Source organism: Lipotes vexillifer, unplaced genomic scaffold (genome assembly GCF_000442215.2).
Source record: "Lipotes vexillifer unplaced genomic scaffold, Lipotes_vexillifer_v1.1 scaffold713, whole genome shotgun sequence".
NCBI lineage: Eukaryota > Metazoa > Chordata > Mammalia > Artiodactyla > Lipotidae > Lipotes > Lipotes vexillifer.
Window position 1 is genome coordinate 230,726 of NW_006773157.1, and position 18,769 is coordinate 249,494.

The 18,769-nt window shown below is 35.7% G+C and overlaps 1 protein-coding gene and 1 non-coding gene across 7 annotated transcripts in view; both read right to left on the reverse strand.

Moving 5' to 3' along the window:
* DPP8 (dipeptidyl peptidase 8) overlaps window positions 1–18,769 on the reverse strand; it is a 54,593-nt gene that overhangs the window by 26,726 nt on the left and 9,098 nt on the right. For all 6 annotated transcript variants that reach the window (XM_007448114.1, XM_007448110.1, XM_007448112.1 and 3 more), the window contains 5 exons: window positions 18,422–18,534; window positions 5,658–5,831; window positions 4,667–4,835; window positions 829–939; window positions 41–169 (listed from right to left, as the gene is read on the reverse strand). In XM_007448114.1, the coding sequence (XP_007448176.1) occupies window positions 41–169; window positions 829–939; window positions 4,667–4,835; window positions 5,658–5,831; window positions 18,422–18,534 (696 nt within the window). The remainder of the gene's footprint in view (window positions 1–40; window positions 170–828; window positions 940–4,666; window positions 4,836–5,657; window positions 5,832–18,421; window positions 18,535–18,769) is intronic.
* On the reverse strand, window positions 9,306–9,378 carry TRNAG-UCC (transfer RNA glycine (anticodon UCC)). Its single transcript has one exon. It is a non-coding gene; the product is annotated as a tRNA-Gly (tRNA).

Genomic DNA, 18,769 nt, shown 5'->3' on the forward strand with positions numbered 1-18,769 from the left:
GCAGGAATGAGTGAATATAAATGCCAATGGAATACAGTACCTGTTTTAGGTTTAGGATAAGAATCTGCCCTCCTTGTTTCCAACATAGGGGATGTAACATGAATAATTTCCACTTCGGATTCATCATTTTCTTCATACAAAATTCTAAGAATTTTACTGCCACTGGGAGCTTAAAACGAAATTAAATATTGAAAATTTAGGAGAATTATGCCAGAAAGTAATCATAATTGACCATTCCCTCTAGTATTATATCTCCCATAGTGAAAAATAGTTTATACATAAAACATGCTGCCTTTTATGTATAGAGAATATGTACAATGTATTAAGCTAGAATGTAAAACAAATTTCTAACCAGATCACAGTCAAAAAGTTTGAAAGCTACTGCTTTAGAGAGCTGTTTCTCAGCTAGTAAAATCCTTGTGAATACACCAAGAAAAAGGAGGAATTTGTGCTCTTTTTTTCTGATCCATTCATACACTAATTTGGCCATCTGTTCATGCAGACTCTAGTCAATCCTATGTTTTTCATAGCAACTCCCATTAAGGGGTGGTATTTTTTATTTTGCCACCAATGTTGCCACCAACCAGCTTCTAGATGAAAAACTGGCAAGGAGAGTTGAAGGACTTGGGGTACTGAACCACAATACATCTGTTTTTTATGAGAACTCATTATGGTGAGATATAGCCTGAATATTGTAAATAACTACTGGTAGGATCCAGTCTTCATCACTTCAGAATCTATTTTAAGAATCTGTGCAGTTAACTAATTGGTAGTTGAATCTCATAATACTTTAATTGACCTGTAATATATTATTTTGAAGTCTCTTACTTGTTTCAGCTTCTGGACACCACCAATAACCAGAATATCTATCAAATTCTTCTTGAAGAACAAAGGTAGCAACTCCAGCTGATCTGGGATCCTCTTCCATGTTGGCTAGCTCTAGACAAACATAAAAGCAAAATTATCACAGAAGTTCTCTATCTTTTCATAGGTACAAAGCAGAATGATTCCATTTATTCTGAAAGGCAGCTATAGTATAGTGGTGAACTGTGGAGCTAAATGGACTGAATTCAAATCTGGGTTCCATCATTTACTAAATGACTGACCCTGGGCAAAGCATCTGATCACATTCCACTGCAGCACCCATTTATAAATGGGAATAAGAACCTACCTTATATGGTTGTTATGAGGATTAAATGAGTTATTTTACATAAAGTACTTAGAAAAAAGCCTGAGCCATAGTATGTGTTCCATAAATGTTAGTTATTTTTTTCCCATTTAGCTAGGACCATGGGAAAAAGAATACATGTAAAGGGTCATGGTGACTTTTTACTCTCCTACACAGAGAAGCACATCTTTAGACCAAGAATGGGGTCTAACAGATCATGTAATTCACCATTTCCCCTCCCTCCCCTTCCTCTTATTTAACCAAAGCAGATGAGCTTTTATCTGTTTTACACTTAGGTTTCCAGCAAATAGTCTGAAGGGAACTCTTGCTTTAAAAACAAAATCTAGGGATTTCCCTGGTGGTCCAGTGGGTAGAGCTCCACACTCCTAATGCAGGGGGCCTGGGTTTGAGCCCTGGTCAGGTAACTACATCCCACATGCATGCTGCAACTAAGAGGCCCGCACGCCGCAACTAAGAGTCCACATGTCTCATCTAAGACCCGGTGCAGCCAAAATCAAGCAGTCAATCAATCTAAAAAACCACAAAGCCATAATTATGTAAGATTTCATGACATGGGAAAATGTTTACAATATACTTGAATTTAAAAAAGCATATTACTAAAATGACATGTATACTGATTCCATTTATAAAAGTGTAACACAAATACATATTTTTTAAAGTGTCAGGATATAAATCAAAATGTGGTCCTCTCCAAATAGTGAGACTATGAACAACCTTTTTAAAAAGAATTGCTTTATAATTTACAAAATCTTAAGTGTACTGTTTACTCTGAAAAATGCATATACTTGCATAACCACACACTATCAAGACACAGAATATTTCCAACACCCCAGAATGTTTTCTCATGCCCCTTTCCAGTCAATGTCCATTCCTGCCTCAGAAGCAACCACTGATCTGATTTCTATCACCAGAGGTTAGTTTTGGATATTCCAGAATTTCATGTAAGTGAAATCATACAGTATACACTTTATGTTTGTTGCTGAGTGGTATTTCATTGTATACCACAGTTCTTTTATCCATTCATCTGTTAATGGACATCTGAGCAGCTTCTAGTTGCTATTATGAATAAAGATGCTACGATTACTCTTGTATAAGAATCTATGTGGACATGTGTTTTCCCTTCTCTTGAATAAAGACCTAGGACTGGAATGGCTGGGTACTGTAAAAAATTTATCTTTAAATTTATAAGAAACTGCCACACAATTTTCCAAAGTATCTGCATTATTCTATACTCTTACTAGCAATGTATGAAAATTCCTCTCCAACATTTGGTGTTCTAACAGGTGTGTAGTAATATCTCACAGTGATTTTAACTTTATAGGCAGGTTTCACTCTATTATGTTCTCTTATCTGTATTTTCGTATTTTCTGTATGTTGTCTGAAACAAATGTGCAATATGAACCAATAACCCCTTATCCAAAAATTTTGAGTTTTGAACTCAGAATTAGGGGGATTTTTTCATATTCATACATCTACGCATAATTATGTCACTCTCCAGCAGGGTAATCAAATACCCTGTAATCAAATATACTAATATTCCTGCAGCAAATTTAGGAATAGGCACACTAAGTAGGATTAAGATTATAAATATCCTCAGGTCAGTTCAGGTCAGGTTTTGCCACCAAATGAGTTTTAGCACCAACCTAATGAAAACTAACCTCAGTTTTCAGAGTTTCTGAATTTTGGAATTAATGATACAGCCAAAACCAGCACTCAGTTTTCTTGGATCTTTCAACTACTCCAAAGTTATACCTTCTATACTGCTTTGTATTTTGTTCTCCTTTAGATGTGAGACTATGTATCGCTCATTTACATCTTCCTATCACTTACTACAGACCTCAATTACTAAGATTATTTAGATGAATAAATGGTATTATTTTGTTCTCCCAATAAGGTATGTCCTTTGAGAGTAGAGGTTGGTATTAAGTTACCTTTAAATTCCTCTATTATAGGAGGCAGAGAATAAACAAATGCACATGCCAACCGACTATACCCACCCCAAAGGGGACTTTCACGTGGAAGCCTACTGTGAATAAGAGGGGTAAGAGTGATGTTGCTTACTCTCTACCTACCTTTCTATCTAGGGCTTCCCTGGTGCCACAGTGGTTAAGAATCCGCCTGCCAATGCAGGGGACACGGGTTCAATCCCTGGTCCAGGAAGATCCCACATGCTGCGGAGCAACTAAGCCCGTGCGCCACTACTACTGAGCCTGCGCTCTAGAGCCCATGAGCCAAGACTACTGAAACCTGCAAGCCTAGAGCCCATGCTCTGCAACAAGAGAAGCCACGGCAATGAGAAGCCTGCGCACCGCAGCGAAGAGTAGACCCCGCTCTCTAAAACTAGAGAAAGCCCACGCGGAGGAACAAAGATCCAATGCAGCCCCCAAAAAATTAATTAAAAATTTAAAAAAATGGTCTATTTCACATGTTCAAAAAAAAAAAAGCAGCACACTATTTCCCATCTTTCATTTGTATAAAAGCTTTGGAGAAAAACATACACATCTTTTCTGTGCTTTCAGTACTGCTTAGCATTATTATAGTCACTTCAATAAAAATTAAATATTTCCACAATACAGGAAGTTTTATTTTTCCTATTAGGACAAAATAAGCAGGCTCTGCAAAAAGGGGAGACAAATTTTTAAGTAGTTCTTATAGTGTGTACTAGATTTTTCTGTTTGTTTTCCTAAAAACAAGATTAATTTTTAAAATTAAATTTTAATTTATTCAGAACAGTTTTGGGACTTCCCTGGTGGTCCAGTGGTAAAGAATCTCTGCCTTTCAGTGCAGGAGACGCAGGTTCGATCCGTGGTCGGGGAACTAAGATCCCACATGCCACAGGGCAACTGAGCCCGTGAGCCGCAAACTACACACCCCGCGCGCTTTGGAGCCTGCTCACCACAACTAGAGAGGGAACCCGCACGCCACAACTAGAGAGAAGCCTGTGCACCGCAACAAACAGCCGGAGTACCGCAACGTAAGATCGCGCATGCTGCAGTGAAGATCCCGTGTGCCACAACTAAGACTCTACACAACCAAAAATACAAATTAAAAAAAAAAAAAAAAAAAAAAAAAAAACCGTTTTGGGGAAAATTCTGCTGGTTTTATTCAGTAAAACACTGTACAGTACGTCTCTCTGTTGTCCGTCATTGAAAACACTGGTAGCAACTTTGAAATAAAAAAAAAAAAAAAAAAAAAAAAAGAACCGTTTTGGGGAAAATTCTGCTAGTCTTATTAGGCTAAAACAACCAGGTCAGAGGTGCTACTGTTGTGCTGTCTGAAAATGACCCTTAAAACAAGGGAGCATTATATAGGTGGTACATACCAGTTATCCATTGTACTTTTGTCTTTTTTCATTTTAAAGATTTAAGTTTAAAATATAAAGATCACCCAGCAAGTTTCAATTGGAAAATGTAAGCAAAAGCAAATTAAATTTTAAAAATACTTTTCAGGAAAGTAGATTTGAAGAACTTGAATTACCATTGTGCACATACGTAAGCCTCCTTTCTTCTCTCGTTACAATGTTGGATATCCATATATCATTGCTATGTATAAAAGCAATCCAGTCTGGATCAGCTGGGCATAATTTTGGATCCATCCGAATGTTGGGACAACTAGTCTCCACTAAATTGGGCCGTAAGGGTTGTTGCTAGAAAAGTAAACAATATTTAAAGGCAAGTATCAGGCTGATACATATTTGTTTACCAGCGCCCTTCCTATAAAATGAATAATAATCCCAAGTACAATATCAACTATAATAACTGCTCTCCAGAAAAATGTACTTTCATATGCCTTAACTTATAAGAAAGGACTCATTTTTTTTCTATGACTTAATAAGCTAAGCATAACAGGAGCAGAAATAAAGACAAAATAAGAGCACTTCATAAATTCTGTTGTCCAAACCTGTTTAAACGGAGTAATTATCGTTTGTTACATGCTTTTATTAAACACTTATTTGACTATTTCACTTATTAAATATTTCTTATTAATTTTACCAGTATAAAATAATTTGCTCATAAAAATGTAATGAAAGCTAGAATCATCACAATTCTATCAGAAGAATAGTTCTGATATCACATTAAAATTGCCTAGAATAAAATCAAACATTTAAAACCATTTACTGAGATGAATCAAGCTTTTAGGGGAACCAAAGAGGGATTGCCCTGTGATATCATTATCTTTGAAAATCCACCTCAGCACTTACTCAAAAAATGGCACTGATGCCCTTTACTAATTCTTCCTACACAGCAAGTGTTTTTAGCATTTTAAATTGTATACTAATGTCACTGAAAAAATTATTCATTCTTAAAATTGGAAATTAATACCCATATTTCTTATTTTCTTTACTACTAAATTAGTAGTAAACAATTAGTGAAAAGAATTTTTTAGTTTGTTTAATTACCTTTCTGATTTGGACACAAATAACTTTAGGACCCAAAAACAGATTTATCAAGTAGTAACATCAACTTACAGTAAATCCCTGTGGCCCTCCATCTTTTACGTGATAAATTCCACTACCAGCTTGAAATAGAAATGTTCCACTTCCTTGGTGATAATCATAAGAAGCAATTCCAACTGTTCCGATTCGTTTTCTTTCTCTCAATAGTTCTTCTTCTCGAGAATACATTCCATAGTCCAGTGTTGCCTAATACAGAAAGGAAGTCTCACATTCCAGTCTTCTGAAAGGTGGCTTTTTGCTTTTAGCACTGAAATTCTAGCATCTCCAATATTATTGGGTTTATATTTTGAGTGATCCCCAAATTTGCCAGCAACTTTAAACAGATTAATTTCAGGAAGTCTGCTGAAAAATTTCTTGGTAAAGGGTCCCTAGACGATTACTGTATACATTAGAGAGCAAGAATTAAGTCTCATCACCTTGGCTTGGCATTCAAGATCTTCTACAACTTAAATGTAATATAGCAGTTCTGCATGCACTTAAGAGCAGACTCTGAAGTCAAGCAGTTTGAATCTAGGCTTTGACTCTCATTAGAAGTCTGACTTTGGGCAAGTAGTTTAATTTCTTCAAAAGTAATTTTCTTCACTTTCAAAGTAGTAATAAATCATCTACTTCAGCTTTGTGAAGATTAACTTAGATATAAATATGTAAAATGTTTAGCACAATGATTGGCACAGAGTAAAGTTCTCAAATATCAGCTGTCATTAGTACTTTTCCACTAATCAACTAATTCTGCTTTAATAAAACCTTAGGTCAGGCTTGTCACACCAATGAGGTAAAACCCAATATGCGGTGTTCTGCTCCTGGCCTTTGTTCCATCACCGCCCCCCCCCCCAGCCGAGACCATTTTTCTTTCTATCCATCCAAGTTTTACTGATATCCCAAAACCTTAGCCCTAATTCAACGTTGGCCAGGAAAGTTTCCTGATGCACTATGGTATACAGTGATCTCTTCTTTGAAATTTATATGAGTTACTATCTCTTTTACTCATTTAGCTATGGTTTTGTTTTTCACTTTTTTTCAGTATTTCTGACTAGCAATAGAATTTAAAAAAAAAAACAACTTAAGAGCAGAATCTGATTTTTGCTTTCCTAGCTAAAGCATCTGTTAAAATCTCCCTCAAAGAATATTTGTAATCAATGATTGATGATGAAAAAGGACCTTCCCAAACTAAAAATATTATTTGACACATATATAAAATTTTTTTAAAAATATATAAAAAAATCTAATAAGTGCTAGTTTTAAAAATTTACATCCACATCTTCCCTCACTAAGAGTTCTTTATGATAAATAAGGGGATAAATAAACGAATGGTAAATAAGGGAAACAGACATGGTTTCTGCTACCAAGGACTAACACTATTTTATGTTATGTTATGTTATATTATGTTATTTTATTTTATTTGGCCGTGCCACAGCTTGCGGGATCTTAGTTCCCTGACCAGAGATCAAACACCGGCCCCCCACAGTGGAAGCGCAGAGTCCCAACCACTAGACTGCCAGGGAACTCCCAAAGGACTAATACTTTAAAAGTAGCCAAGTTCAGGGACTTCCCTGGTGGTCCAGTGTTTAAGAATCCACCTTCCAATGCAGGGGACGCAGGTTAGATCCCTGGTCAGGGAGCTAAGATCCACACGTGCCGTGGGGCAACTAAGCCCGCATCCGTACGTTGCAACAAAGACCCAGTGCAGCCAAAGTGAAAAATAAATAAATAAATATTTTAAAAATAAAAAAAAAATAAAAGTAGCCAAGTTTATATATCCAGAAAAAACCATAATTCGAAAAGATACATGTACCCCAGTGTTTACTGCAGCACTATTTACAATAGCCAGGACATGGAAGCAACCTAAATGTCCATCAATAGAGGAATGGATAAAGAAGATGTGGTACATATATACAATGGAATATTACTCAGCCATAAAAAAGAACAAAATAATGCTATTTGCAGCAACATGGATGGACCTAGAGATTGTTATACTGAGTGAAGTAAGTCAAAGGCAAATATCGTATGGTATCGCTTATATGTGGAATCTAAAAAAAAAGGGGGTACCAACGAACTTATCTACAAAACAGAAACAGAGTTACAGATGTAGAAAACAAACTTATGGTGACCAGGGGGTAAGGGGGGTGGGGAGGGATAAACTGGGAGATTGGGATTGAAATATACACACTACTATGTATAAAACAGATAACTAATAAGGACCTACTGTATAGCACAGGAAACTCTACTCAGTAGAGTTTGCAATCAATGATTGCATTTAGGGCCCACCCTAAATCCAGAATTATTTCATCTTGAGATACTTAATTACATCTGCAAAGACCCTATTTCTAAACAAGATCACATTCACAGACACTTTTAGGACTTGGACATATCCTTTTGGTGGTCCCTATTCAAACAACAGGACATCATCAAGAAAGTAAACAACAAAAACTGCAAACAACCTGGTTAACAAAGTGGGCAAAAGACTTGATTAGACATTTCTCCAAAGAAGATATACAAATGGCCAATAAGTACATGAAAAGATGTTCAATATCACTAATCATTAGGGAAAAGCAAATCGAACCATAATGAGACACTACCTCATACTCATTAGGATGGCTCCTATCAAAAAGCCAGAAAACAGTAAGTGTTGGCAAGGATGTGGAGAAATTGGAACTCCTGTGCACTGCTAGTGTGAATGTAAAATGGTGCATGGAAAACAGTATGGCAGTTCCTCAAAGATATAAAAATGGAACTATCCAGCAATTCCACCTCTGAGTATATACCTAAAAGAATCGAAAGCAGGGACATGAAAAGATATTTGTATACCCATCTTCATAGGAGCATTATTTATAATAGCCAAAAGGTAGAAGCAATTCAAGTGTCTATTAATGGATGAATACACAAACAAGATGTGGTATATACATACAGTAGAATAATATTTAGCATTCTGACATAGGCTACAACATGGATAAACCTTAAGGACATTATGCTAAGTGAAATAAGCCAGTCACAAAAGGACAAATACTGTATGATTCTACTTCTATGAGGCACCTGGAGTAGTCATACTCATAGGAACAGAAAGTAGAATGGTGGTTGCCAGGGGCTTGGCAGAGAGGTAATGGGAAGTTATTGTTTAATGAGTACAGTATTCCAGTTTTGCAAGACAAAAAGAGTTCTGTGGATGGATGGTGGTGATGCTTGCGACAATGTGAATGTACTTAATGCCACCGATGTACTAATGTACACTCAAAAATGGTTAAGATGATACATTTTATATTATGTGTATTATGACCACAATTTTTTTAAATGAAGGTATAAGAACTTCAGAGTAAGGTAAATGAAGAATAGAAAAAAGGGGAAGTAACAAAAATGTCTTATCTCGATAAAGGAGAGATCAAAATGTGTTTAAATGTATAGATTTAAATTAATGATTATAGTACTAAATACTTGCCAAAGGTAATTATGACTGATTTTCTACTAATAAATTAATGATTGCTGCAATTAAAGAAAAAGATAAAAAGACAACCCACAGAATGGGAGAAAAGAAAGTCCAGTATCTAGAATACATAAAGAACACTTACAATGCAACATTAAAAAGACTCAATTTAAAATGGCAAAGGACTCGCACAGACCTTTTTTTTTTTTTTTTTAGGCCTTGTCATGCAGCTTGCCGGACCTTAGTTCCCCGACCAGGGATCGAACCTGGGCTCCCTGCAGTGGAAGTACAGAGTCCTAACCACTGGATCACCAGGGAATTCCCCAGACATTTCTTTTCTTTTTTAAAAAATTAATTAATTTATTTCATTTATTTATTTTTGGCTGCTTTGGGTCTTTGTTGCTGCCTGTGGGCTTCCTTCTAGTTGCAGCAAGCTGGGGCTACCCTTCGTTGCGGTGTTTGGGCTTCTCATTGTTGTGGCTTCTCTTGTTGTGGAGCATGGGCTCTAAGTGTGCGGGCTTCAGTAGTTGTGGCACGTGGGCTCAGTAATTGTGGCTTGCGGGTTCTACAGCGCAGGCTCAGTAGTTGCGGCGCACAGTCTTAGCTGCTCCACGGCATGTGGGATCTTCCCGGACCAGGGCTTGAACCCGCGTCCCCTGCATTGGCAGGCGGATTCTTAACCACTACGCCACCAGGGAAGCCCTCCCCAGACATTTCTTTAAAGAAGGTATACAAATGGCCCATAAACACATGAAAAAATGGTCAGCATTACTGGTCATTAGGGAAATGCAAATTAAATAACAATGAGATATCACTTCACATCCACTAGGATGGCTATAATCAAAATGACAGACAACAAGTGTTGGTGAGGATGCAGGAAATTAGAACCCTTATACATAGCTGGTGGGAATGTAAAATGATGCAGCTGCTGTAGAAAGCAATTTAGTAGTTCCTTAAAAATGTAAACACAGAGTTACCACATAACCCAGTAATTCCACTCCTAGATATATACCCAAGAGAACTGAAAACAAATCTATACAAAATCCTGCATTTGAATGTTAAAAGCAGCATTATTCATATAAGCTCCAAAGCTGAAACAACCCAACTTTTTCCATAAACTGATGGATAAATAAGATGTAGTCTAGCCATACAATGGAATATTATTCAGTCATAAAAATAAACGAAGCATTATTACCTGTTATAGTGTGAATGAATCCAGAAAATACTGTGCTAAGAGAAAGAAACCAGTCATTAAGGCCCACATATTATACAATTTCATTTATATGAAATGTTCAGAATAGGCAAGTCTACAGAGACTCAAAGTAGATTAGTGGTTGCCTTGGCCTCGGGGTACAGAGGGTGAAAGGATGGGGAATGACTGCTAATGGGTTTCTTTTGCAGATGACAAAAAGTTCTAAAATTAGATGGTGATGATGGTGACACAACCCTTTGAATACACTTAAAAACCATTGAATTGTATACTTTGAATGAGTCAATTGTATGGTATTTGAATTATATCTCAACAAAGCCAGTAAAAAAATCTTTTAATGGAAAAGCTTATTCTATGCTAACAGTAATCAAAAGGAAGCTAGAAGGACTATATTAACATCAAAGTAAATTTCAGAGTAAAGAATATTGCTTGAAATAAAGAAGGTCATTTCAAACCAAGAAAGCAGTAGATTTACGAATAGGATATAACAATCCTATCCACTTATACCCCTAATAACATAGCTTCAAAATATATACTAAAGGAAAAACTAATAGAACTGCAATGAGAAACAGTTAAATCTACAATTATGGTTGGAGATTTCAACATTCTCTCTCAATAACTGATAGAACAAATAGAAAATCAGTAAAGACATAGAAGACTTTAACAATACAATAAACCAATTTGATCTAATGGTCATTTATAGACCCAACAAAAACAGAACATATATTCTTTTCAAGTGAACACAGAATATGTACAAGGATGGACTACATTCAGGGCCATAAAACAAGACTTAAAAACTTGAAAAGATTTAAGTCATACAAAGTATGTTCTTGGATCACAGTGGAATTATATTAGAAATCAAATTTCTGAAAAATATGCTAACATTTGGAAAATATATAGTACACTTCTAAATAACTTATGGGTTAAAGGGAAATAGGAAGTATTTTGAACGAAATGAAAATGGAAACACAACATATCAAAACGTATGTGCTACAGCTAATGTGGTACTTAAAGGGAAATTTATAACATTAAGTGCCTATATAAGAAAAGAAGAAAGGTCTCAGACTAGTGACCTTAGCTACCACCTTATGAAACTAGAAAAAGGATAACAAACAAAATCCAAAGTAAGCAGAAGAGAAGAATTAATAAAGTTTAGAGCATAAAATGATGAAATAGAAAAAACCAAAATGACAGAGAAAAATAAATGAAACCAAACTGATAAACCCTTAGCCAGACTGATCAGAAAAAAAAAAGGCTGGGAGTGGAGAAGACACAAATTACACAAAATATCGGGAATAAGAGAGGGACAACACCAAAAATTCTTACAGACATTGAAAAGATTAGGGAATATTATGAAACTTATGCCAATAAACTTGATTACTTACATGAAATTGAAACATTTCTTAATAGACATAAACAACCAAAGTTTTCTCAAAAAGAAATACATAATATGAATAGCACTACATCTAAGGAAGAAATTGAATTTGTAGTTAAAAACCTTTCCACAAAGAAAATTAGAGGTCCAGATGGCGTCACTGGTGAATTCTACCAAACAATTCTAGAAAATTAAAAAGGAGGAAATAACTCACAAGTTATTCTGTGGCTAGCATAACACTATTACCAAAATCAGACAAATTTCAAGAAAAGAACACTACAGACCAATATTCCTCATGAACATAGATATAAAAAAATCTAAACAAAGTATTAGCAAATTGAATCCAACAATATTTAAAAGGATAATAAATTAGAACCAAGTGGGCTTTATCCCAGGAATGTAAGATTGGTTTAACACTCAACAATCAAGTGATGTTTTGTTTTAGCATATTAACAAATTAAAAAAGAAAAACCCTGTTCACAGCAGCACTATTTACAATAGCCAAGACATAGAAGCAACCTCAATGTCCATTAACAGATGAATGGATAAAGAAGATGTGATATACATACATCACAGAATGGAGTACCACTCAGCCATAAAAAAGAGAATGAAATAATGTCACTTGCAGCAACATGAATGGACTGAGAGATGATCACACTAGTGAAGTACAGAGAAAGACAAATATCATAGGATATCACTTATACATGGAATATATAAAAAAATGATACAAATGAGCTTATTTATAAAACAGAAACAGACTCACAGACATAGAAAATAAACTTATGGTTACCAAAGGGGAAAGGTAGGGGAGGGATAAAGAGTTTGGGATTAGCAGATACAAGCTACTATATATAAAATAGATAAACAACAAGGTCCTGCTGTATAGCACAGGGTACTATATTCAGTATCTTGTAATAAACTCTAAAGGAAAAGAATCTAAAAAGAATATATATATCTATGTATCCATATATCTATATATCACTGCTGTACACCAGAAACTAACACAACATTGTAAATCAACTACAATTAAAAAAAAAAAAAAGTGAGAAAGCACTTAGAAAGTTAAAAAAAATACTAGCAATGATCAACCAGAAACTGAAATTAGAAAACAAAGCCATTTACAATAGAATAAAGAAATATGAAATACTTAGAGATAAATCTTATGAACGACTATGCAAGACTGGTACATTGGTTGCCTGTACCCCTGAATGGGTGGGAAGGGGAGAATACAAACCAGTACAAGGAAACTTTTGAGGGTAATGACTGAGGTAAGGGTTTCACAGGTACATCATATGTACATCCAAATCTATCAACTTGTACACTTTAATATTTGCAACTTTTTATATACCAATTATACCTCAATAAAGCTTTAAAAAATGAAACCATATAAGAAACCATATAAAGCACTGGATGAAAACATGGGTAAATTCTTTTATAACTTGGGTGTAGAAAAACTGTCCTATGACAGAAGACACAAATTCTTGAAACAATACCAAAAAGATGGATAAATTTTATTACACAAAAATCTTCCACATGGCGTGTGCACATACACGCACACACCATAAAGAAAGTAAAAATACAAATTACAACTTCAGGAAATATCCGAAACTATATCACAGACAAAGGGTTAATATCTCCAGTATATAAAAGTCTCCTAAAAATGAAGAAAAAGACCAATCACTCCACAGAAAAATGAGTTAGAGATAAAAGATGATTAACTTTGCCTATAAAAGAAAAGCAAATTAAACTACACTGGGATACCATTTCTATCTATCAGATTGGCAAAAAATCCAAATGTCTGACCACATACTGTGTTGGAGAGCCTCTGGGAAAACAAGCACACTTATACCTTACTGATGGAAATTCAAAATGGCACAGCTCCTATGGAAGAAAATTTGATAATATCTAGCAAAATTACAAAACCATATACATTTTGGTCCAGTGACTTCAGTTCTAAGAATCTAGCTTAAAGATACACGGGCAAAAATGTAAAAAGCCCAAGCCATTTTACTGCACTACTATCTGTAATACAAAGATTGAAAATAAAATGTCCATGAAGAGGGAACTGGTTGAACATGATTTGTCTGTACAACACAAATGTAAAAAGAAATAAAGATTATGTATACAGTTGTCCCTCAGAATCTGTGGGGGATTGGTTCTAGGACACCCCCCACCCCCATGGATACCAAAATCTGTGGATGCTCAAGTCCCTCAGACTATAAAATGGCTTAGTACAGCTGCATCCAAAGATGCAGCTTAGTTCTGCATCCAAGGATGCTGAACCTGTGGCTATGGAGGACTCACTATATATTCTTATGGACTGATTTGAAGGATACATTGTTAATTGAAAATTGCAAGGTGGAGAAAATGTATACTGTTTGTTACTATTTATCTAATGGGGGATAGGAATATCTATGTAGTTGCTTATATTTTTTAAAAAAGAAGGATAAGCCATTTAAAAACACAAAGATTATCTAGAAGGAGAAGGGGAGAAATAGGGTAGAGGAGATGGGGAGCTTCTCTGAATACTTCTGGTTTTGTAGATCTGACTTTGGAACCATATAACTATTTTCTACAAAAATTAAATTAAAAACAAAGGAATTCCTAACACTTGAAAACAAAATGAAGCAAATGAATCTAATTGTATAGAACTGATAGCATGACCACACAGAGAAGACCAATTCCAAGTTACTGTTAAGTAATCAGCACTGATTCATTTGTTATTTTAAAACTGTTTTGTGTGTAGTATAGAGTAAAGCAAATGAGTAATCATACTATTGTTTAAAACAGGACCTTTGGCACCAGAGAAAGAAAATTCATATGTAGGATAAATGAGGTTAAAGAAAAATCCTGTAGTGTAATATCTTAACTGGATATATCAGTCTGACCTTATATCTTACCTGAATTGATATGACTTCATGGTGATCTGTACATTTCAAACACACACACACACACACAATGTATGTATTCCCTAGTTTGCCCAATGAAAAGACCTAGAAACAATTAACAACCCAATAATAATAAGCATCTCTAGTACCCAGATCATGGTCTCTTATCATCACTTTCCCCTAAAGGAACTAGAGAGAAATGGCTGATTCTAAGCATGGGATAAGCAATGTGAAAGATGATCATGACACATCTTCACAGCAGAAAGCAAGAGCACTATCAACCATTACCAGGGTCACGTCAAAAGGATTTGACATGTCAAGATGAAAGGGATTCCAACAGCCAAAAATAAGACATTTGTACAATAAGAATAATAACTGCCAATGGATCAAAAGATACCAAACAGGCTTACACTGTAAGTTTATAAAGATACAAAAACAAAATACCCTCCAAAACCCCTAACTGATCACGTATATAAGACAGTAGAACATAGATTATTTGAAAAATGGGAAATAAAGGACAAGAAACATCCTACCTTTCTATTGTGAACTAGAACTCAGAATAAGTGAATAGTTGTTGAATAGCAGTTTTCTCTTTATAGAAGTTTTTCAGTTAATAAATGAAGAAGGAATGATAAAATTTCACTGTTTTATAATGGATCTAGGTAATGATCAAAGGGTGCTATCATATCACAAGAAGATAAATAAGGCTCTATACGACTTTTGATGGAGGCATACAACATTGTCTATGAAATATTATTTTGTTAATTGTGGTAAAATATGTAACATAAAACTTACTATCTTAACAATTTTTAAGTGTACCATTCACTACTGTTTTTTCTTTTTTTTTTTTTTTTTCTTGCGTTATGCGGGCCTCTCACTGTCGTGGCCTCTCCCATTTGCGGAGCACAGGCTCCGGACGCGCAGGCTCAGTGGCCATGGCTCACGGGCCCAGCCGCTCCGCGGCATGTGGGATCTTCCCGAAACGGGGCACGAACCCGCGTCTCCTGCATCGGCAGGCGGACTCTCAAGCACTGCGCCACCAGGGAAGCCCAACTACTGTTAACTATACTCACATTGCTGTGCAACCCATCTCCAGAACTCTGCCATTTTGCAAAACTGAAACTCTATACCCATTAAACTCATTAAACAGCAACTCCTCATTTTTCCTTCCCCTAGCCTCTGGCAACTACCATTCTAGTAGTCTATTTGACTACTTTAGGCACCCCATGTAAGTGGAATCAGACAGTATTTGTCCTTTTGTGACTGGCTTATTTTACTTATCATGATATCTTCATAGTTCATCAATGTTGCAGCACGTGTCACAATTTCCTTCTTTTTTAAGGCCGTATAATATTCCACCACATGTATTGGGTTGGCCAAAAAGTTAGTTCAGATTTTTCCATAAGATGTTATGGAGGGAATTCCCTGGTGGCACAGTGGTTAAGCATCCGTCTGCCACTGCAGGGGACATGGGTTTGAGCCCTGGTCCGGGAAGATCCCACATGCCGCGGAGCAACTAAGCCCATGAGCCACAAATACCAAGCCTGTGCTCTAGAGCCCACAAGCCACAACTACTGAGCCCATGTGCCACAACTCCTGAAGCCCACACGCCTAGAGCCCATGCTCTGCAACAAGAGAAGCCACCGCAATGAGAAGCCCACGCACTGCAACGAAGAGTAGCCCCCACTCACTGCAACTAGAGAAAGCCTGCATGCAGCAATGAAGACCCAACACAGCTAAAAATAAATTAATAATAAATAAATTAATTAATTAAAAAAAAGATGTTCTGGAAAAACCTGAACGAACTTTTTGGCCAACCCAACATATGACACATTTTGTTTATTTATTCATCTGTCCATGGACACTTGGGTTACTTCCGCCTTTTGCCTATTGTGAATAATGCTGCTATGGATATGGGTATAGAATTATTTGTTCAAGACCCTGCTTTCAATTCTTTTGATCTGTAAAGTATTATTGGGGGGGAAAAAAAGAGGAAACCTGGGTCTGATGAAGCTTCGAGATCTGACTACCTATTTATATTTACAGAGAATACAGGAGACTGAAGAACATATCAAATAACACCACAGGAATACAATCAGCAAAACAGACCCTCTTTCTTCAGTAGATAAACAGCAGTGGGGAAAAAAAGGATGGAAAGGAAAGCAATAGATTAAAAGTAAGAGAAACTTAAGAAACCTATCAATCAATTGTAATATATGAACCTTACTTAGATTCTGATTTAACAAATCAAGTGTAAAAACAGAGAAATTTAAAAATCAGGGAAATTTGAATATTTTATATGAAGAAATGATCAATGATTTTTTAAGATGTGATGATATCTAAAAAGAATCTATATTCTTTAGAGATACATACTGACTTACTTAGGAGTGAAATGACCTATTTGGGAACTCTTTAAAAATAATCCGAGATGTGGGACTTCCCCGGTGGTGCAGTGGATAAGACTCTGCACTCCTAGTGCAGGGGGCCTGGGTTCAATCCCTGGTCAGGGAACTAGATCCCACATGCATGCCGCAACTAAGAGTTCGCATGCCACAACTAAGGAGCCGGCAAGCCGCAATTAAGGAGTCCTGGAGCCACAACTAAGGAGCCCACCTGCTGTAACTAAGGAGTCCATGTGCTGCAATTAAGGAGCTGGCGAGCTGCAACTAAGACCTGGCGCAACCAAATAAATAAATAAATAAGAATGCCAACTCTCTAAAAAATAATAATAATAATCTGAGAAGTGGGGATAGGGATTGTGAGGGAGGACTGGTAAAGCTACAGTGAAACACTGATGGCAAAGATTTGAAAATTGTTAAAACTAGTTTGCATAGGATTCTACTTTTGTATGGTTTGAAATTTTCCATAATAAAGCTTAAAAAAACAACAACTCTGACTCACTAATTTGCAACCTTTTCCTGAGAAAACTACCATTATTTCAGTTCAACACACTGTTCTTAGAATAAGGAATTTTTTTGTTTTAAAGGAAAGTCACAAACCAATGTAAGAAACAACATCCCTGATAAATAGTTGCAGTCAAAATGATTAGTTGTCATGGAAGTTTTTTTTTTTTTTTACTTCCTAAGAGAAATATCACATTTTAGTTCCTAGTCCAAATATTCTATTCAATACTCAATGTAAAAATAATAAATGAGAACTAAAAAGGCAAACAATCACACCCAAACTATCATGTTCTTGGGATGTTTTGAACCATTTACGTATTGTCTAAAGACAAAATATTGAAAAAAAAAAACAAACCTAACCTTTGATTTTACATAAATTGAATTATGCTATTTAGAAAAAAAAAAACTGAACTTAGTACCTTTATTTAACCCTTACATTAGTACTGTTACTAAATATTAGAACTAAAAATTCAATTTAAAGATTTGAATAAAAAGCTTTCTAGAAATATACATTACTTCTTTTATGTGAATAACTCTTCCACCAAAATGTGAGAATTACATAACTAGCAAGTTTTTAGAAGGGAAAGATAGTTAAACAGGGAGAAAGGTAGCCAAAAAAAAATCTGGGAACTTCCCTGGCGGTCCAGGGACCATTGGTTAAGACTCCACCCTTCCACTGCAGGGGACACAGGTTGATTCCTGGTCGGGGAACTATGATCCCACATGCCGCGCCGTACTGGGCGGCCAAAAAAAAAACAAAACAAACAAACAAAAATTCTGAATTGTAATAGCTACTATCCCTAGTTTCAGATATTGAGAATTTAATGAAATTTCATGGTCATAAATGCAAAAACGTAAAAATGTTTTAATTCCTTTTGATTCATTTCTACTTCAAATATAAAACCCCAATTGAATTTCTGTCCCTAAACAAATGCAGTATCTAAAAACATACACAAAATCACAGGAATAACAATGTTTAACCTACCTGAAAAAGATCCAAAAGAGGCTTCCAAGAGAGCATTAAGACTGCTGCTCTGTTGATGGTTTTGGGAATTTCAGAATAAAACAGTGTATTTTCTCTGTTCTCACCAGACATAGCTATAAAAGGAAACAATCATTTTTTGTTATTTTAAAAAATAGCAACCTACCACAATTGTAGTAGTAAGTATATAATGCCTCCTATATACTGCAAAATTTTGTACTCTATGGGACCTATAACGAATGTTAACAAGTAGGAGATGCACATGCCATATGCCACGGTAATTTTCTTCAGTAAAACCCAGGCTCCCAGAAAAATCCTCAGGTTTCCTTTTTTTTTTTTTTTTTTTTCTTT